Here is an 18,173-nt window from a genome sequence, read left to right on the forward strand (position 1 = left end):
TTTTCAAGCTGAACGTGTATTCATTCTAATGAACAATGCCACATTATGCCGTATTCATTTTTGAAAGTTTATAATAAGCGATGCCCCAGGGCGAGAGGTGGGGAGGGCAATGTGGAAGTTTTGCCTAGGGCGCAAAATATCCTTGCACCGGCCCTGCTTTCAGACATATGTTTCTATAATCTTAAAGGCCTGATCGAAAGCCCAATGAGGTCAATTGAAAAGTTCTAATTGATTTCAATATTCTTTGGATCAGATCTCAAACGTGATTTCACAAGACTTAAATGGAATGCTTTCCTCCACTATAAAAAAAAAAAAATCATTCCCACATGAACACACAAATAGATGAACTTTGACACTTGGGATGTAAATAGTGTTCACTTCAATATGATCATGACCAGGTTTGAATAATAATTTGCGTTAATATTAATAAAGTTATACATGACTGAAATATCTCCACCACTGTGGGGAATAGGTTTCAGCTGGAGAGCTCCATGCGGGGGGAACTAAAGAATTATGCACACTCAAATACCTTGCAAAAAATCAGTGCTTTGCCCTCAGTTTCTCCATCTGTAAAATGGGGATAATAATATTTATCTCGTTTGTAAAGTGCTTTGTGGTATACTGATGAAAAGCATTATATAAGATCTAGAAATCATTATTAATCATCATTATCAGGACTAGGACAAAATCCTGGATGTGAAAATAACACCCATTTTATTTTTGGGTCTTTCAACAATTTCTGTTGCATTCTGCCATATTCTGCAAATTCTTAAGTTTTAATGTTAGCTAAATTTCATGTTTGTTTTTCCATTGAAAAGATACTGTATGCAGCCATTACTATGTGACACATCCTTGCAGTAAACTATCTCCAAACAGAAGCAGCAGGATATAAACTCTTTGACGGACTTCTGCACAATTCAGTGAACTGAGATATGAACTTCAAAGCCCAATCAGAACCATTTAAATAATACATAAGTAGCAATAATGTTACTTTTTAAACAGTGCAAAAGGAGTGCATTAAGCAGAGGCATTTTTTCTTTTAAAAATCAGGAAATTAAATGCAAAACACATACATTATTGCAAATATAAGTATTCCCAATTAAAATTTTAAAAGTCAGAAAATGCAAAAGTTAAGATTACTACATGATTGTTAATGGAACATATTGCACATCCTGTATATGGTAAGGTAATCATTTAGCAATATCAATAGAATAACAGACAACTATGTGTTTACCTCAGATGCTAAAGTGATAGACACCAAAGAAAAACCTAAGATAGATAGATTTAACAAGATACACAAGAATAGTACATACTTCAGCATGTGCAACATGCCTAATGCTAAAAGAAAAATTACTTTTCAATTTCCTAGCTTTTTTTTGTTGTTGTTCTTGTTTTAACCTTGATGTTGCACTATCAGTTATGGAAATATTGCTCAAAACTGTGAATTTAACTCAGGGAGGCACAGAGCCGAGCATGTATGTCCTGTTCTAGGGGTGGATGAGCAGATCAATTGCCCTGGGCACCAGTTTTCCAGGGGGCTGTGTCAACACTTGGCTTTTCTAGTTTGGGGGGGGGACAGGGTGTTTGGCTTTGTTTTTGTTTTTTTGATGCTCCACTGCTTAGGCAGAGAGGGTGCTGAAAACATTTTCCACCCTGGCCAGCAAAACAACTGGGGCTGCTCCCTGGGAGCATGCAGTCTACGTGGAATAGTGCTCACTTCTCCGCATCCTCACATAAACCCTTTTATATTTCACAGGTGCTTTGTGGAATGTGGGTTCCACACATCTAGAGAGGGGGCAGTAGAGGTCCATTCTTTTCAGTATTTCCCCACTAAAACAAAACAAACAAAAAATACATGTTCCCCATCTTTGATGTGGAACCCCCACTAAGGTGCTTTTCAGAGGCAACTGCAGCAAGCGAATCCCTGTCAGCACAGTCCCCCTGGCATGGAGCTATGTGGGAGTGAGGGTGAAAAGAGGCAATGAAGAGGCACAAGGCTGCCACACAAAGATGGCTCCTCTCTCCATCACTTTTCTTCCACCCCCCCACCCCCAAATTTTTTTTGCAGTGATCCATAGATTTTTGAGGCTGAACTTGGATGGACTTGATACAGGAATTACTGGGTTAAATTAAAAGTTACTTTGACATCTGTTTGCTTTAGGAACAGGAAAGATAATGGGGATATCTGCTGTATTAGATTTTAAGTCATCTTAATAATTATCTGCTCTATTAGATTTAATAAAAAGATTACTTAAAATCTAATAGAGCAGATAATTTTTTTATTATCAATTTCTCATTTCAAGAGTTCTTATCAACTACTGCACAAGGGTGTACAGTTCTTTGCATTACCTCCGTGAAAGAGCTGGTGGAAGTTGATTAACTTAACTACAATTACAAATAGGTATAATTCATGTGACAGTGTCCAATAATGCCACTATTTCCCTCAGTGCTCATGCATGTAACATATAGGTAAGGTAACAAACACTTAGATCTGAAGATCGGTGGGAGCACGCCTGCTGCTGGCATTACTTGCCAATGACATTCGCCGAGAGGGAGAAAAAGCCTGAGGACTTTCACAATTTCTGCTCTGTTTGGATTCTGAGCTCAGCTCACTTAGAGAATCAGGAGTGTCTGGTCTGCCAATTTTTCTTAGGTCAGTCTTGGAAAGGCCTTGGGCTCTGCTTCCACTGAAGTTGTCTTGTCCTCGGTTGCTGCTCATGGAAGGAGAATCTGTTGGAGACCCTTCACTCTCAACTACTGTAGAACAGTTCCATGGGGAACTGACGCCACGAAGCTTTCGAGCACAGTTAATTGAAATAGGGGAAGTCATATCAGGTTGCAATGAACTTCCAGGTGGCAGTTCAGCCAGGCTTCCCAAGCACAGACCTGAAGCAGCAACTAGATTAGAATGCATGCCACTGAGGCAATGTTTCTTTTCATCTTGTTGCTGACTACCATTAATTTCTGTCCCAAATACCTTGCTTAAGCCTTCATTATTATTTGAGCTGGTATTTCGAGGATGACGGTCCAAAGTATTAGAAGTTTGCATCTCATCTGGCAATTTACTTTCCCTTTCATCATGAATGTGATTGTTGCTATTTTCAGTATGGTTGTTTTTAACAGATTGGAGTGCAGAAGATGAATTTAGAACATCATGGCCTGCTGTGTAAGTTTGTTTTTCTATTAACAGGGTATAACCACTAGGGGCAGAAGGGAGAGTTTTTTGTGGAGTTGCGGATGTTCCCATACAAGGGTGGGGTATTACAGAGTTTTTCTTGGATTTACTTACATAGAAATCATCAAAGTCATCCCTGTTTTTATCAGGCCCACAAAGTCCCTTTTTAATTTTTTTGACCCCTAGATGGACAATTTCTAAGATGTTTAAAAACAATGATACAATTGCTATTGATTGCATAAATAATAGGAACACTGTCTTTTCTGTTGGTCTTGATATAAAACAGTCAACTATGTTTGGACATGGCTCTCTCTGACATTTATAAAGAGGATTGAGCTGAAAACCATAAAGAAGATATTGGCCAATCATAAACGCAACTTCAACTGCAGATCTAGTAAAAATATGTATCACATAAGTGCAGAGCAAGGAGCCTCTCAGGGGTGCTTTGTTGAGCTTTCTTTGCTCCAGTTGCCGGAGTTCTCGCTCCAGTCTTTTCCGATCTTCAGTCATTTCTAGTTCAACTCCTTCAAGTTCCATTCTTACTTGTGCCTTCTTCTTTTGTCTCTCTTTTTCTAAGGCTCTTAGTCTGTATAAAGCATGGCCCATATAGACCAAGGAAGGTGAAGATACAAATATAACTTGCAAGACCCAATATCTTATGAGAGAGATAGGAAAGGCCTGGTCGTAGCAAACATTTCTGCAGCCAGGTTGCTCTGTATTGCATATGAATTCTGACTGCTCATCATTCCAGACATCTTCAGCTGCCACACCTAGGACAAGCATTCGAAATATGAATAGGATAGTTAACCAGACCTTTCCAATAATAGTGGAATGAATGTGGACCTCCTCCAAGATGCCTCCAAGAAAATTCCAGTCTCCCATGGTTACTCTGCCATCTTAGCACTAAAAGCTATGAAAGATAAACATAAGATATTGTCACAGTTGCAGCCCTTCTATACTACACAAAAGCTGACACTGATTCTCTCACATTCAAAACATAGTAACCAAGCTCATAAAGAGCATCACTCTTTCATTAACAGCTGAGATTTTAATATCTCAGGTACAACATTAATACAGTAATGTTTTCTAGCTTTTTTTCTTCAAATTAAAAATAAAAATTACCTTAATAGGGACCAAATCTTACGCGGTACTAAACATCCTCAATTTCCATTGAAGTCAATGGAAGTTTAGGTGCTTGGCCCTTTGCAGAATTGGGTCCTTACTGAGGTTATTAAAGTCCAGTAAATATGCCTTTAATAATTAGTTGATATCTAAAGTAAGTATAGAAAAAAATTTCAAATCTACATAAATTGTATACTGGGGAATGTTACTTCTGAACTTTCTTGGATATTGCTTATGCCTACCAAGGCACATAACAAGAGAAATCAGAAGAGCTATGAAGAGGGTTGAAAGCCACAAAATTAGGAGGCTTTTAGCTGGTATAAATAAAGGTCAAACATAGTATACTGTATTTAAAGGAAACCTGCAGTGATTAGTTATAGTTCCCTTGATAGTTAATAAAACATTATTATTTAGTGATTACGTTTAATAGATTTTTCAGAACAGTTTTTAGAAATATCAGTTACTATCCCATTAGGCTGATAGCTGAGAATGACCTCTCAGATGGATTTTTTTTTTTTTTAAATGATGCTTCTCAGCAGTAGCTTCACCTTGAAGAAGCCTGAAATAGAATGGATGGCTTTCTTCTCTTCACATACCAGAGCTATTATTTTCTAAAAGTCATTTGACCTGAAGAAGAGCTCTGGGTGTCTCAAAAGCTTGTCTCTCTCACCAGAAGAAGTTGGTCCAATAAAAGATATTACTTCTCTCATTTGAACCATTGCCATTTATGGTGAAAGGCACATCACTCATGTAAAGCCTAAACAAATAGGATTTACAAAGGATTTGCACAAGCGACCTACACAGAGATTTGGTGGGGCCCGGTGGTCTTACCCATGCCCTTCCTTCATCTCACTAGGAACCATCTCCCACATGCTCTGTGGAGACAGCCACTGTGGCACACTGCTCCATTGCATTCAAAGGAATGTGAAACCCTTTTATGGCCTCTTTGTAGTCTGTCATCCTACACCATAGTTGTGCCAGAGCAGTATCACTGTGGCTTGGATTGTGCACTCTTGTGAAGGTTACCAGACTTTCCTTCTGTATGAGTAAATAGGTAAAGACATTTTCAAGTTCTGGTTTTCAGAATTGTTGAGCATCAACAACTGCAGTTGAAGTCAACGGGAGTTACAGTTTTTCAAGTACATCAGAAAATCAGGCCCCCACTCACTCACACAGTGAAGGTTTATCATGCTCACTATCTATAATACTACTTTGAGGCCACAAAACAATTCAGTAGCTTGAGTTCTAAAATATGTTAAAATTAAAAAAAAAAAAGACTTTTTGAACACACAGTTGTGAGCTCACAATTCTGACTAGTGTGTTCTAGATGATTATACTAATAATAATACCATAAATTCAGATAGATGTCCTTTGCTCAGTTACATTAGTATCTGATATAAATATTACATATAATCAGTGAATAAGTGGCACATAATGAGAACTGTGGTCATGATATATTAAAATAAATATTTTAAGTAAAAATACACTGAAAAACTGCCAGCATTTGCCTAAATGTTTATAGTAAGATAAAGTTTAAAGCTGGTAATATTTCCATTAAATCACAAGACTTGCACTTACTACAGAGAGGTGTTTTTGCTGCTTTCTGTTTTACAGTGAAATATCCTGAAAATACCTGATAGGATTATTTATAATTTTTAACATATGTATTGAATATTATGCAATATGTTGACAAAGATAGGCTGTTTTACTATGTTTTTGTAGCAATAAAAGATAAGCAATTATGTTGACAGCATTAATTTAAAATATGTTGCAAGTATAATTTAATAGGCTCCTGTTATACTAAAAACACTTGTAATAACATTGATGCAGGAGACATTTTATACAGTAAGAGAGCCTGCTATAGGTAAACAATATAATTTCAATTGGTTATTAATTAACTGGATGAAAGAAATACCAATAATTAAAACATACCTTTCTTGACTAAAATGTGCCAAGTAAGAACGCTATGGTATCCAATAAAAAGTCACATCCTCTGTCATCTTTCAACTGTCTCAGAGATTTTACAAAATATCAAAAGAGAGCTTCTTCCACTGCTGGAGGATTTAATGGAGTTCAAGCCTTGTGCATTGAACTTATAGTCAGGGAAAAAAATCAATTTGTTGTTCAGTCTGCTGTGGCTTCTAGCAAAATTTAACTATGACCAAAATTAACCTGATGCAATGAAACAATCACTCCCAATAGCCAGAAATGCAAAACGCCAGGAGTCTAGGCTCCTTCCCTCTTCTCATCCCCCCCACACACTTTTTTTTTTTTTTTTTTTTGGTAATTCAGCAGGACTATCTCAGTCCTCGAGAGAGAAAAAAATAAACTATTTCTCTTACAGTTCTTTTTAAATCATATTGCATTTATACTGCATGTGTTGATCCTTTGTCGCCAACAAGTTATTTCCAGTTTAAATGATCCAACATTGCTAATTTAAAACAACTATATATTTTACTCATAGAGATGCAAATACTGAGGGGTCTGGATACAAACAAATTCAAATTCATTAGACCTGGTGGGAATTTGTCCAAGTAAGGACTGCTGGATAACCAAGGGAGCAGAAGGAAACTCCACCGATGGGAAGGCATGAGATGCACTGTCATAGGGATGGGGGTTCCTTGATCACCACTCCCAAGAGGAGGCGGCGGGTGGTGGTGGTCAGGGACTCCCTCCTCAGGGGGACTGAGTCATCTATCTGCCGCCCCGACTGAGAAAACCGAGAGGTCTGCTGCTTGCCAGCAGCTAGGATTCACGATGTGACGGAGAGACTGCCGAGACTCATCAAGCCCTCAGATCACTACCCCTTCCTGCTTCTCCACGTGGGCACCAATGATACTGCCAAGAATGACCTTGAGCAGATCACTGCAGACTACGTGACTCTGGGAAGAAGGATAAAGGAGTTTGAGGCGCAAATGGTGTTCTTGTCCATTCTCCCTGTGCAGGGAAAAGGCCTGGGTAGAGACCGTCAAATCGTGGAAGTCAACGAATGGCTACGCAGGTGGTGTCGGAGAGAAGGCTTTGGATTCTTCGACCATGGGATGGTGTTCCAAGAAGGAGGAGTGCTAGGCAGAGACAGGCTCCACCTAATGAAGAGAGGGAAGAGCATCTTCGCAAGCAGGCTGGCTAACCTAGTGAGGAGGGCTTTAAACTAGGTTCACTGGGGGAAGGAGACCAAAGTCCTGAGGTAAGCGGGGAAATGGGATACCGTGAGAAAGCACGAGCAGGAGAGTGCAAGTGAGGAGGACTCCTGCCTCATACTGAGAAAGCAGGACAATCAGCGAGTTATCTTAAGTGCCTATACATAAATGCAAGAAGCCTGGGAAACAAGCAGGGAGAACTCGAAATCCTGGCACAGTCAAGGAACTACGATGCAATTGGAATAACAGAGACTTGGTGGGATAACTCACATGACTGGAGTACTGTCATGGATGGATATAAACTGTTCAGGAAGGACAGGCAGGGCAGAAAAGGTGGGGGAGTTGCATTGTATGTAAGAGAGGAGTATGACTGCTCAGAGCTCCGGTATGAAACTGCAGAAAAACCTGAGAGTCTCTGGATTAAGTTTAGAAGTGTGAGCAACAAGGGTGATGTCGTGGTGGGAGTCTACTATAGACTACCACACCAGGGGGATGAGGTGGACAAGGCTTTCTTCTGGCAACTAGCAGAAGTTACTAGATCGCAGGCCCTGGTTCTCATGGGAGACTGTAATCACCCTGATATCTGCTGGGAGAGCAATACAGCGGTGCACAGACAATCCAGGAAGTTTCTGGAAAGTGTAGGGGACAATTTCCTGGTGCAAGTGCTGGAGGAACCAACTAGGGGCAGAGCTCTTCTAGACCTGCTGCTCACAAACCGGGAAGAATTAGTAGGGGAAGCAAAAGTGGGTGGGAACCTGGGAGGCAGTGACCATGAGATGGTTGAGTTCAGGATCCTGACACAAGGAAGAAAGGAGAGCAGCAGAATACAGACCCTGGACTTCAGAAAAGCAGACTTTTACTCCCTCAGGGAACTGATGGGCAGGATCCCCTGTGAGAATAACATGAGGGGGAAAGGACTCCAAGAGAGCTGGCTGTATTTTAAAGAATCCTTATTGAGGTTGCAGGAAAAAAACATCCTGATGTGTAGGATGAATAGTAAATATGGTAGGCAACCAGCTTGGCTTAACAGTGAAAATCCTTGCTGATCTTAAATGCAAAAAAGAAGCTTACAAGAAGTGGAAGATTGGACAAATGACCAGGGAGGAGTATAAAAATATTGCTCAGGCATGCAGGAGTGAAATCAGGAAGGCCAAATCACACTTGGAGTTGCAGCTAGCAAGAGATGTTAAGAGTAACAAGAAGGGTTTCTTCAGATATGTTAGCAACAAGAAGAAAGTCAAGGAAAGTGTGGGCCCCTTACTGAATGAGGGAGGCGACCTAGTGACAGAGGATGTGGAAAAAGCTAATGTACTCAATGCTTTTTTTGCCTCTGTCTTCACGAACAAGGTCAGTTCCCAGACTGCTGCACTGGGCAGCACAGTATGGGGAGGAGGTGACCAGCCCTCTGTGGAGAAAGAAGTGGTTCGGGACTATTTAGAAAAACTGGACGAGCACAAGTCCATGGGGCCTGTTGCGCTGCATCCGAGGGTGCTAAAGGAGTTGGCAGATGTAATTGCAGAGCCATTGGCCATTATCTTTGAAAACTCATGGCGATCAGGGGAGGTCCTGGATGACTGGAAAAAGGCTAATGTAGTGCCCATATTTAAAAAAGGGAAGGAGGAGAATCCAGGGAACTACATGCCAGTCAGCCTCACCTCACTCCCTGGAAAAATCATGGAGCAGGTCCTCAAGGAATCAATTCTGAAGCACTTAGAGAAGAGAAAAGTGATCAGGAACAGTCAGCATGGATTCACCAAGGGCAAGTCATGCCTGACTAACCTAATTGCCTTCTGTGAGGAGATAACTGGGTCTGTGGATGAGGGGAAAGCAGTGGATGTGTTATTCCTTGACTTTAGCAAAGCTTTTGATACCATCTCCCACAGTATTCTTGCCAGCAAGTTAAAGAAGTATGGGCTGGATGAATGGACTATAAGTTGGCTAGAAAGCTGGCTAGATCGTCAGGCTCAACGGATAGCGATCAATGGCTCCATGTTTAGTTGGCAGCCGGTTTCTAGCGGAGTGCCCCAAGGGTCGGTCCTGGGGCCAGTTTCGTTCAGTATCTTCATTAATGATCTGGAGGATGGCGTGGACTGCACTTTCAGCAAGTTTGCAGATGACACTAAATTGGGAGGAGTGGTAGATACGCTGGAGGGTAGGGATAACATACAGAGGGACCTAGACAAATTAGAGGATTGGGCCACAAGAGGTTCAACAAGGACAAGTGCAGAGTCCTGCACTTAGGATGGAAGAATCCCATTCACTGCTACAGACTAGGGACTGAATAGCTAGGAAGCAGTTCTGCAGAAAAGAACCTAGGGGTTACAGGGGGCGAGAAGCTGGATATGAGTCAACAGTGTGCCCTTGCTGCCAAGAAGGCTAACAGCATTTGGGCTGTATAAGATGGGGCATTGCCAGCAGATCGAGGGACGTGATCATTCCCCTCTATTTGACATTGGTGAGGCCTCATCTGGAGTACTGTGTCCAGTTTTGGGCCCCACACCACAAGAAGGGTGTGGATAAATTGGAAAGAGTCCAACGGAGGGGAACAAAAATGATTAGGGGTCTGGAGCACATGACTTATGAGGAGAGGCTGATGGAACTGGGATTGTTTAGTCTGCAGAAGAGAAGAACGGGGGGGGGATTTGATAGCTGCTTTCAACTACGTGAAACGGGGTTCCAAAGAGATGGATATAGACTGTTCTCAGTGGTACCAGATGACAGAACAAGGAGTAATGGTCTCAAGTTGCAGTGGGGGAGGTTTAGGTTGGATATTAGGAAAAACTTTTTCACTAGGAGGGTGGTGAAGCACTGGAATGGGTTACTTAAGGGGGTGGTGGAATCGCCTTCCTTAGAGGTTTTTAAGGTCAGGCTTGACAAAGCCCTGGCTGGGATGATTTAGTTGGGAATTGGTCCTGCTTTGAGCAGGGGGTTGGACTAGATGACCTCCTGAGGTCCCTTCCAACCCTGATATTCTATGATTTTATTATTCTAATGCCCGGGCTATGGAAAGACCAACAGGAGGGGCTTATTAGTGGGGGAAGAGTATTTTACCAGGTTCCCCTTTTGAATTTTCCTCCAAAGTCTCCCATCAGAGGGGTTGGGTTTGACCTCTGTGGAAGAAGCAGTGGATCCCAAGTTCCACCTGTGAGTCTCAGAGGATCCCTTGGAGGCCATCAGTGGTTGGTGCAACATAAAAAAAATGTAGGCAGAGACAGAAGGCACAGGATCACTGGTGCAGAAACTCTGTGCCTCCACATCCCTGGGCAACCTGCTGGTTTTCTTAGCAGTGCAGCTCCATTAATTCTGGGGACAGTGGTGGCTGATCTTCCCACATAGAAGACTTGCATGCAGCATGGATTTCCGTGTGTACAAATATAAGGAAATGATCAGTCTCTGAGTAAGGTGCTCAGGGCCTGGCCTATAGGCTTTTAACACCTTTGTTCAAAATTCTGTCATTTTAATAACCAAATTTAAAGATTATCTTTAATCTCAGAGGAGTAAGGAAGAGCAATATTATTATTTTATATAGTGCCAGACACCAAAGTTCATTATTTTTTAGGAAACTTGCTTGTTTTCACGTGTGCTGGAAATTCTGATGGATCTCTGTGGCTACACAGGCACAACCGTGGCATGGAAAGGGTATGACTGGTTCTCTTAACTAAGAGGGCTATCTGAGATTCAGTTTAAAAAAAAAAAAAAAAAAAAACATTCTAGAAAATTAAATTGTCATTCAGTGGCAGATGTTTCATTCCTTATAACTGGTGAGCAATATCATCTTTCAGATTTTATATATATGCATACATATTTATATAAATACAATTTTTATAAGGCAATTCAGCCTTATGTACTCGGTGGGAGTAGTATTCTGGACCTAATGGTGTGAGTATTTACATTTATTTTCCTGGGGCCTTGTGACAGGATTTCCTCTGCAGCATCCCCTTGTGGTCCATAAGGGCACAATACCCAATTGTTGGTCTATGTCACTGTCTCTGTGAGGTCTAAGGTAGTGGTGCTCTGGCCTTCTGCCCATTTCAGTCCTACCCCTTTCAGAATGTTACGGTCCAAGTGAAATCAGTAAACAAACCAAAAGCCACAACTCAAAACAAGGTAATCGAACATACTTTCGATAGGATTCTGCCTCAAAAGTCTGTGCTTCCACCGATCCCCTTGGGTCTCATCATCCTTACTGACAGGGACTTACCTGTTCAGCCAGCTAATTCAATCTCTGGGCTGCAACCAGGCTTCTCTCCCATCAAGAGAAGCAGAGCTCTGCTTTCTTTCCTGGTCAGCCCTGAGCTAGGCTGAAGCCTTAACAGTAGAGTTAAGTCAACGCCAGGTCACTTATGTCAACCTAATTATGTCAGTGTGTATGCTAGAATGCTGCTTCTGCCAAAGTAAGCCCCCCCACCCTCCCTGCACTGACATAACTCCACTTCCCTGAGAGGTGTAGCACATATGCGGACGTAGTTAGGGTGACACAGTGACTGTGTAGACACTGCATTAATTACATCACCTGATGGCTGTTATCCCCGAGTGGAGCTGACAGCTGGAGCCCTCCCACCCCACCCCAGGATGACAGCCTAAGCTGTCAGCTGGGTGCAGGATCACAGCTGGGCTCCGCCCCAGTGCTCATAGCCCAGAGCTGCTGGGCTCCAGCTGTCTGTGTCCCACAATGCTCCACTTCAATTGGTGGAAGGACTCCTGGTGAGGATGTGACAGAAGGAGCAGGTGTGGCCACAAATGACTGCTTTAATTACTGTGGTGGCAGTATGTCGACTTACCGTAAGTGGACTTAATTTTATAGTGTAGGCAAGCCCTCAGTCTCGTCCTTTTAACTCCCCTCTCCATGCCTAACATGTGCTACAGGTGTAGCAGGACAGGGCCAACTGAGACCACAGGCTCTCCTTAACCATCTCATGGCCAATGTGGGGTCTCTCTGCCCCATCACAGAACAGTTCATCAAAACACATTTACTTGGGCATCTCTCTCTTTGGATTTATTCATTCTCTGATATTCATCACTGCATAAATATAAAGCTATGGCCATTAAAGCACTACATTTAGGCTGAATTTCAATCTATTCACATATATAGGTGGCAAACACTCAGCTTGACTGTACAAAAGCTAAATGTGTAAATACTCCCATACACTAAGTTCTGTATAACTTAAACAATGCAGCATCAGTCAGAACCCTACAATCACCTTCTCAACCCTCCTTAAAAAAACAAGATAACAGACCAACACCCTCCTCCTCTGCCCCCTCCCACAATGTGTTACCTTGTTTCCAGCTCTGTTCTTCTCATCCTTTCACCTTATGCTCCTTCCTTTCCCCCTCCTTTCTTGTCAGCGTACTATTTACCTCTTTAAAAGCAAATTGGTCTTTTCACTGTCTCTATTTATTTCCCTTTGCCTCTCTGGCCAGATCAGTATTTTTATTTTTAAACGTTCAAGTCATTATCATTCCATCTTGGTCTTCAGGTGCAGCAACAATGAAACTCATGCAACTAAGAGTTGAATTTGGTCTGTAAACAGGAAAGAGGAGAAAAGAGCTCCCCTTTCCTCAATCCTGCGGCTTACCCCTGTGTTAACACCATGTACCTGGAGTTCCAGTGCACTAAATATAACATATTTAAATACATTGTTCAACTGTAACAGTTATATATAAATTACATAAACACAAGAAGACTGCGTCACTCCAGTACATTAGGAGCAACTACCTTTCTTCAGGACCATCTATATATAGGCCCTCCAGCTCCTTAAATGCTCGCATCGGAAAGCCTTAAAAAAAAAAAAATCCTCAGTTTCATACTCTTTGCCCCACATCAGCTTGCCTTCTGCTGCAGAGAAGTCCTGACAATCAGGTAAACCCTTTTTGTCTTAGGCTACGTCTTCACTACCTGCCTAATCGGCAGGTAGAAATCGATCTCCCGGGGATCGAATTATCGCGTCTCGTTGGGACGCGACAATCAATTCCTGAATCGACACTTGTACTCCACCAGCGCAGGTAGGAGTAAGCGCCATCAACGGGGGAGCTGCGGAGATCAATTTGCCGCCGTCCTCACAGCGGAGTAAGTCGGCTCGGATACGTCGAATTCAGCTATGCTATTCGCGTAACTGAATTTGCGTATCTTAAATCGACACCCCCCCCCCGTAGTGAGGACATAGCCTTAGTGAAGATCATAAAACCTCATGAGATATGCTAAAAATACAGAGGTATTAAGAGGCAAAACAACTTATGCAAGGTCACAAAGAGTCTGTAGCAGAACTGGGAATAGAACCCAGATCGTCTCATTCCCAGTCTAGTGCCTTAAACACAAGATTATATTGCCACTCTGCAGAGGCTGGTAGAGTGGGAGAGCTGGCAGCTGCTGGAGCACAGAGTGCATCCTCTGTGTAGGCAGCCCGCCTTCAAGTTAACAAAGAAAGACTACTTTTTAACAAATACTTCTCTCATAAGAGCCTCATGAGGACAGAAGGATTTCAGAGCCCAACATCTCATGAGTAAATCACAACAATTTGAAGTAACCTCGCTGGCAGAGTTAGAACTGTTGGGGCATAGCCTTTAAACTGAGGCCATTATAATGTCCTGAAGGGGTATGTGTGTGAGTCTCTCTCTCTTTGAAATATTGTTTTCAAAGCACTTAAATATGTTGAGCCAATTAGACTCAACTGTATTTCCATTTCCAATTCTAATTCAGTTTCCAACTCTATTTTGGAAAAGATGGTATCTTCGGGCTCTTGCCTTCAGAAACATTTATATTTAGCAGATTGATGCAAAAATGTAGTAGGAAAAAAATCTTTTTTTACCCCCTTAAAATCTATGGAACATGAAAAAAATCAAATTTGTCAGTTTTGTGTACAATGCTTTTTCCTGCAGCTGGCCAGGTCAGAACACTAAGCAAGCCTGGAAACATGTAACTGGACTATTAGAACAATATAGTTGAGACCTGTAATATGGTATCTAGCACTACAATTCTACTTGGTTTTAGGCCCATCAGTTCATTGTAAAATCATAGAATAAATTTCTGATACAACTGGTGCCATGAACCAGGGTAAGTAAGCTTCCTGTGCTGAAACCCATGAATAACTAATCAATAGCCTGTCATTCTGGCACAGAGTATCAATCAATCGGTCATGTCCGATTTCATAGTTAAATGAAACCTTGTCCCAATGTAATCAGTCATTCCTACAAGCACCAGAAAGTCCTTGTGACACTTTTCTGGGTTAACCAAGATATGCAGAGTGAGCCGCTACCCCCTGCTTATAATGTGAAGGAGTCTCGTCTGTGCCCACCAAGGGAAATTCTCTCAAAGCTACCAGCTGCAGGCAACACAAACACTACCTCCATTCCAGGCCAGCACAAACCCTGCTCTTTCCCTAGGCACACTAGCCATTTACACACCCCATGTGGTTACACTCATGTGCCCTGTCCCTTACATTGCAGACACCTGCAATGTACACCAATCCACTCCACCATGGAAGCAGTGAACCTGACTTTACCGGCTTCACCTTAGTTCAATGCTCCTCCTTAGGACAAGACACTTAGACATGTCTGTAGTAAAACCAAATTTAAATGTATTTAATAATGCTTGAGTTAAAGATTCAAATAGATGCAAGTAAAAGGATTTGGAAATATAAGGTTACAGGTAAAAGAAAAAATCTAGAACCTATACTTACTAACATATTACTTCCCTAATAAAGTATTTCTCACCCAATGGTCAGTCCATACAGCACTTGTCCAGTCCAGAAAGCTGAAATCCACTTTTCATGAGACACTCATGCTGGCAGAGTATCTTGTCTGTAATGAATACAATTTTGTGTCCTTTTTCATTCTTTTATATAGTGTCAGACTTCTCTCTCTTCATAATCAGAGCATTTAATTAACTTCAGCTCAATACTCATGGCCCCACATTCAGTCTTTTTACATGGGAGGAGGGGGAGGGAGAAGGAGGGAAGCTGGGTTCTTTGATCTTAGCCAAAGCTCAAGCTTGCATCTGCTCTGAATTGTACACACAGGCCTGGGCTGGGTCAACAGATGTCAACTGTTCTCAGTGTTGAGTCAGCCCCACCCCAATGTGATTACAGTTCAAGGTAAACATATTGTTCTGTTAGGACTCTCTAGTACAAACTAATCACCAAGCTAAAATATATTACAGCTTTGTTCTATACAGCACCATTCATACAAATGGTATGCCAAATGCTCATGGAGATAACCAATAAAAGATAGTTGACAACATGTGATGTAATTAGAACAGCAAGACCTACTTAAATTGGTGATTAAGTTTTAATTGTAAGTTCTTTGGGATAGGAACAGTTATGTACTATGTTTGTAAAGTGCCTAGCACAAAGGGGCCCTCACCTATTTGACCTGAGGATGCTACTGTTATATAAATATTAAATAATAATGCCACTAATAAGGAAAAGTAAGTTGAGAGGTGCAGTCAAGGGTGAAGGGAGATTTTAGGATAGAATGGGCCCTAGTAGCATTTAGAGCTGTCAATTAATTGCAGTTGATGCATGCAATTAATGCAGAACAAATTAACTAGATTTAAAAAAGTCACGATTAATCAGTTTTAATTGCACTGTTAATAACAGAATATGAATGTACATTTAATATAAATATTTTGGATGTTTTTCTACATTTCAATATATTGATTTCAATTACAACACAGAATACAAAGTTTACAATGCTAACCTATTTTTATATTTTAATAAACATATTTGAGCTGTAAAAAAGATAAACATGTATTTTTCAGTCTACCTCATACAAGTCCACGCAGTCCTACTTCTTGTTCAGTCAATCGCTAAGACAAACAAGTTTGTTTACATTTACAGGAGATAATGCTGCCCCCTTCTTATTTATGATGTCACCTGAAAGTGAGAACGAGTTCGCATGGCACTGTTGTAGCTGGCATTGCAAGTTATTACTTGCCAGATACACTAAACATTCATATGCCCCTTCATGCTTCAATTTGTAAGCTCTAAAGCTTTACAATGTTTTGTTTTTGACTGCAGTTATATAAAAAAAAAATCTAAGTTTGTAAATTGCACTTGCACGATACTGTATGAGATTAATTGAAAAAATACTAGTTTATCTTTTTTTAGTGTAAATATTTGTAATCAAAATAATATAAAGTGAGCACTGCATACTTTGTATTATAGTTGAAACCAATATATCTGAAAATGTCAAAAAATCCAAAATATTTATAATAAATGTAACTTGGCATTCTATTATTGTTTAACAATGCAATTAAAACTACATTTAATCACAACTTTTTTTTTAATCTCATGGTTAATTGAGATTTTTTTTGTAATCGTTTGCCAGCCCTACTAGCATACAATTTAATTGGAAACAGTTTGTTTGTGGAATTTCTCCTGAATTCTTCAGTAAAGAGTGCTTGGTTTAACTATTTACAATTACTATAGTTCATATTCTGTAGCAAGTTAGCCCCCTCCCCAACACACCTGGCCTGGAGAAACACTGCCAAAACAGCAGTTAGTCTCAACAGGGTGAGGTGGCTCATTTCAGTAGCATAAACCTCATAACTGAAGGATTCCAGAAGGAGAAGCTGGTCAGAGTGTACTTCACACTGGAGTCTCAAACTATCCTCGTCTTTTGCAGACAAAAGCTCTCCCTCCACCCCAGCATAATGGCCCACTGTAGACTCCTCAAAACACTAGAAAAATAACTTCCCCTCATGTGATATCCACTTAGGAACAAATAATGGAAGTGTAACGTAGAACCAGTTTGGCGATGTCCAGGTCCAAACAGGGAAATGAGAGTGGGGCTGACCATGAAGGATGTCATGGGGATGCTAACTAAACTTGCCTGAGCAAGAAGTGGTTTTACTATGTAACCCTCACTGAGTAAGAAATAAATTTTGTTCATCACAAAGGCAGAGGCTCACTCTTTCCAAACACAAAGAGTAAGAACTTGGAGCCATGTTATGACTCAATGGGAAACAGCAGTTGATAGAAACAGTCAAAACATATGCAGGAAAAAGAGTCTGGACTTATGGCAAAATTGCAGTCAGCCCTCACACAGATGACCAACATCTAACAAATGGTCTACACAATTCTCTGTTAAACTATTTGAATTTTATTCAGGTGAGGGGCACAGCGCACCCCTTTTGGGATGCATCCAAGATGCATTTCTCTCTTTTTTTTTTTTTTAAAAACCTTCTTTCTGCCACATGTTCAGTTGTTGAAGCTATAGGTGAGGAGAAAAGGAGATAGCCAGATCTGCAGCTTCATGATGCATCAACTGGTATGTAATTTTAAACTCTAGTGGCTTAGAGATGAAAAACTATGTATTCACTTTGCAAGCCCAAGTCACCTTAAGTTTTTTATATCAAAAAGGTAAAAACTGGTTATCAGACTGTATCAGATACAATTTAACATTAAAAACTATAAACCACATTGTCCTCATGGAAAAATACTCCTAAAACCAAGAGCTTTTAATTCTTAATCATCAATAGTATGTGCTTTAGAGACAATATTGATTTTTATTTTCTACTCTATTTTGTCTGACCTACAATGACCATCTAAATGAATAGAAGCACAAATAACCGCAGAGGATGCATGAGTTCTCTTATGGCTAGGCACATTCCTGTCACTTTCTTTGTTGTTCTGATAAATTTGTAATTAACATTTAAAAAGTATAACTATTGATATGTATGGCAATGCATAGAGAGCAAGTATGTATAAAACTAGAGGTACCACATTCCTCCCCTCCCC

At 40.8% G+C, this 18,173-nt stretch overlaps 1 protein-coding gene across 1 annotated transcript in view; it reads right to left on the minus strand.

Annotated features, from left to right (window-relative positions):
• Positions 1–18,173, minus strand: part of GJA9 (gap junction protein alpha 9) — a 27,590-nt gene continuing 9,417 nt past the window's right edge. Inside the window, exon 2 of the mRNA XM_054011798.1 lies at positions 1–4,085. Within this exon, the coding sequence (XP_053867773.1) occupies positions 2,486–4,057 (1,572 nt within the window). The 5' untranslated portion in view covers positions 4,058–4,085 and the 3' untranslated portion in view covers positions 1–2,485. The remainder of the gene's footprint in view (positions 4,086–18,173) is intronic.

This window comes from Malaclemys terrapin, chromosome 22, assembly GCF_027887155.1.
Source record: "Malaclemys terrapin pileata isolate rMalTer1 chromosome 22, rMalTer1.hap1, whole genome shotgun sequence".
In the NCBI taxonomy this organism is placed as follows: Eukaryota; Metazoa; Chordata; order Testudines; family Emydidae; genus Malaclemys; species Malaclemys terrapin.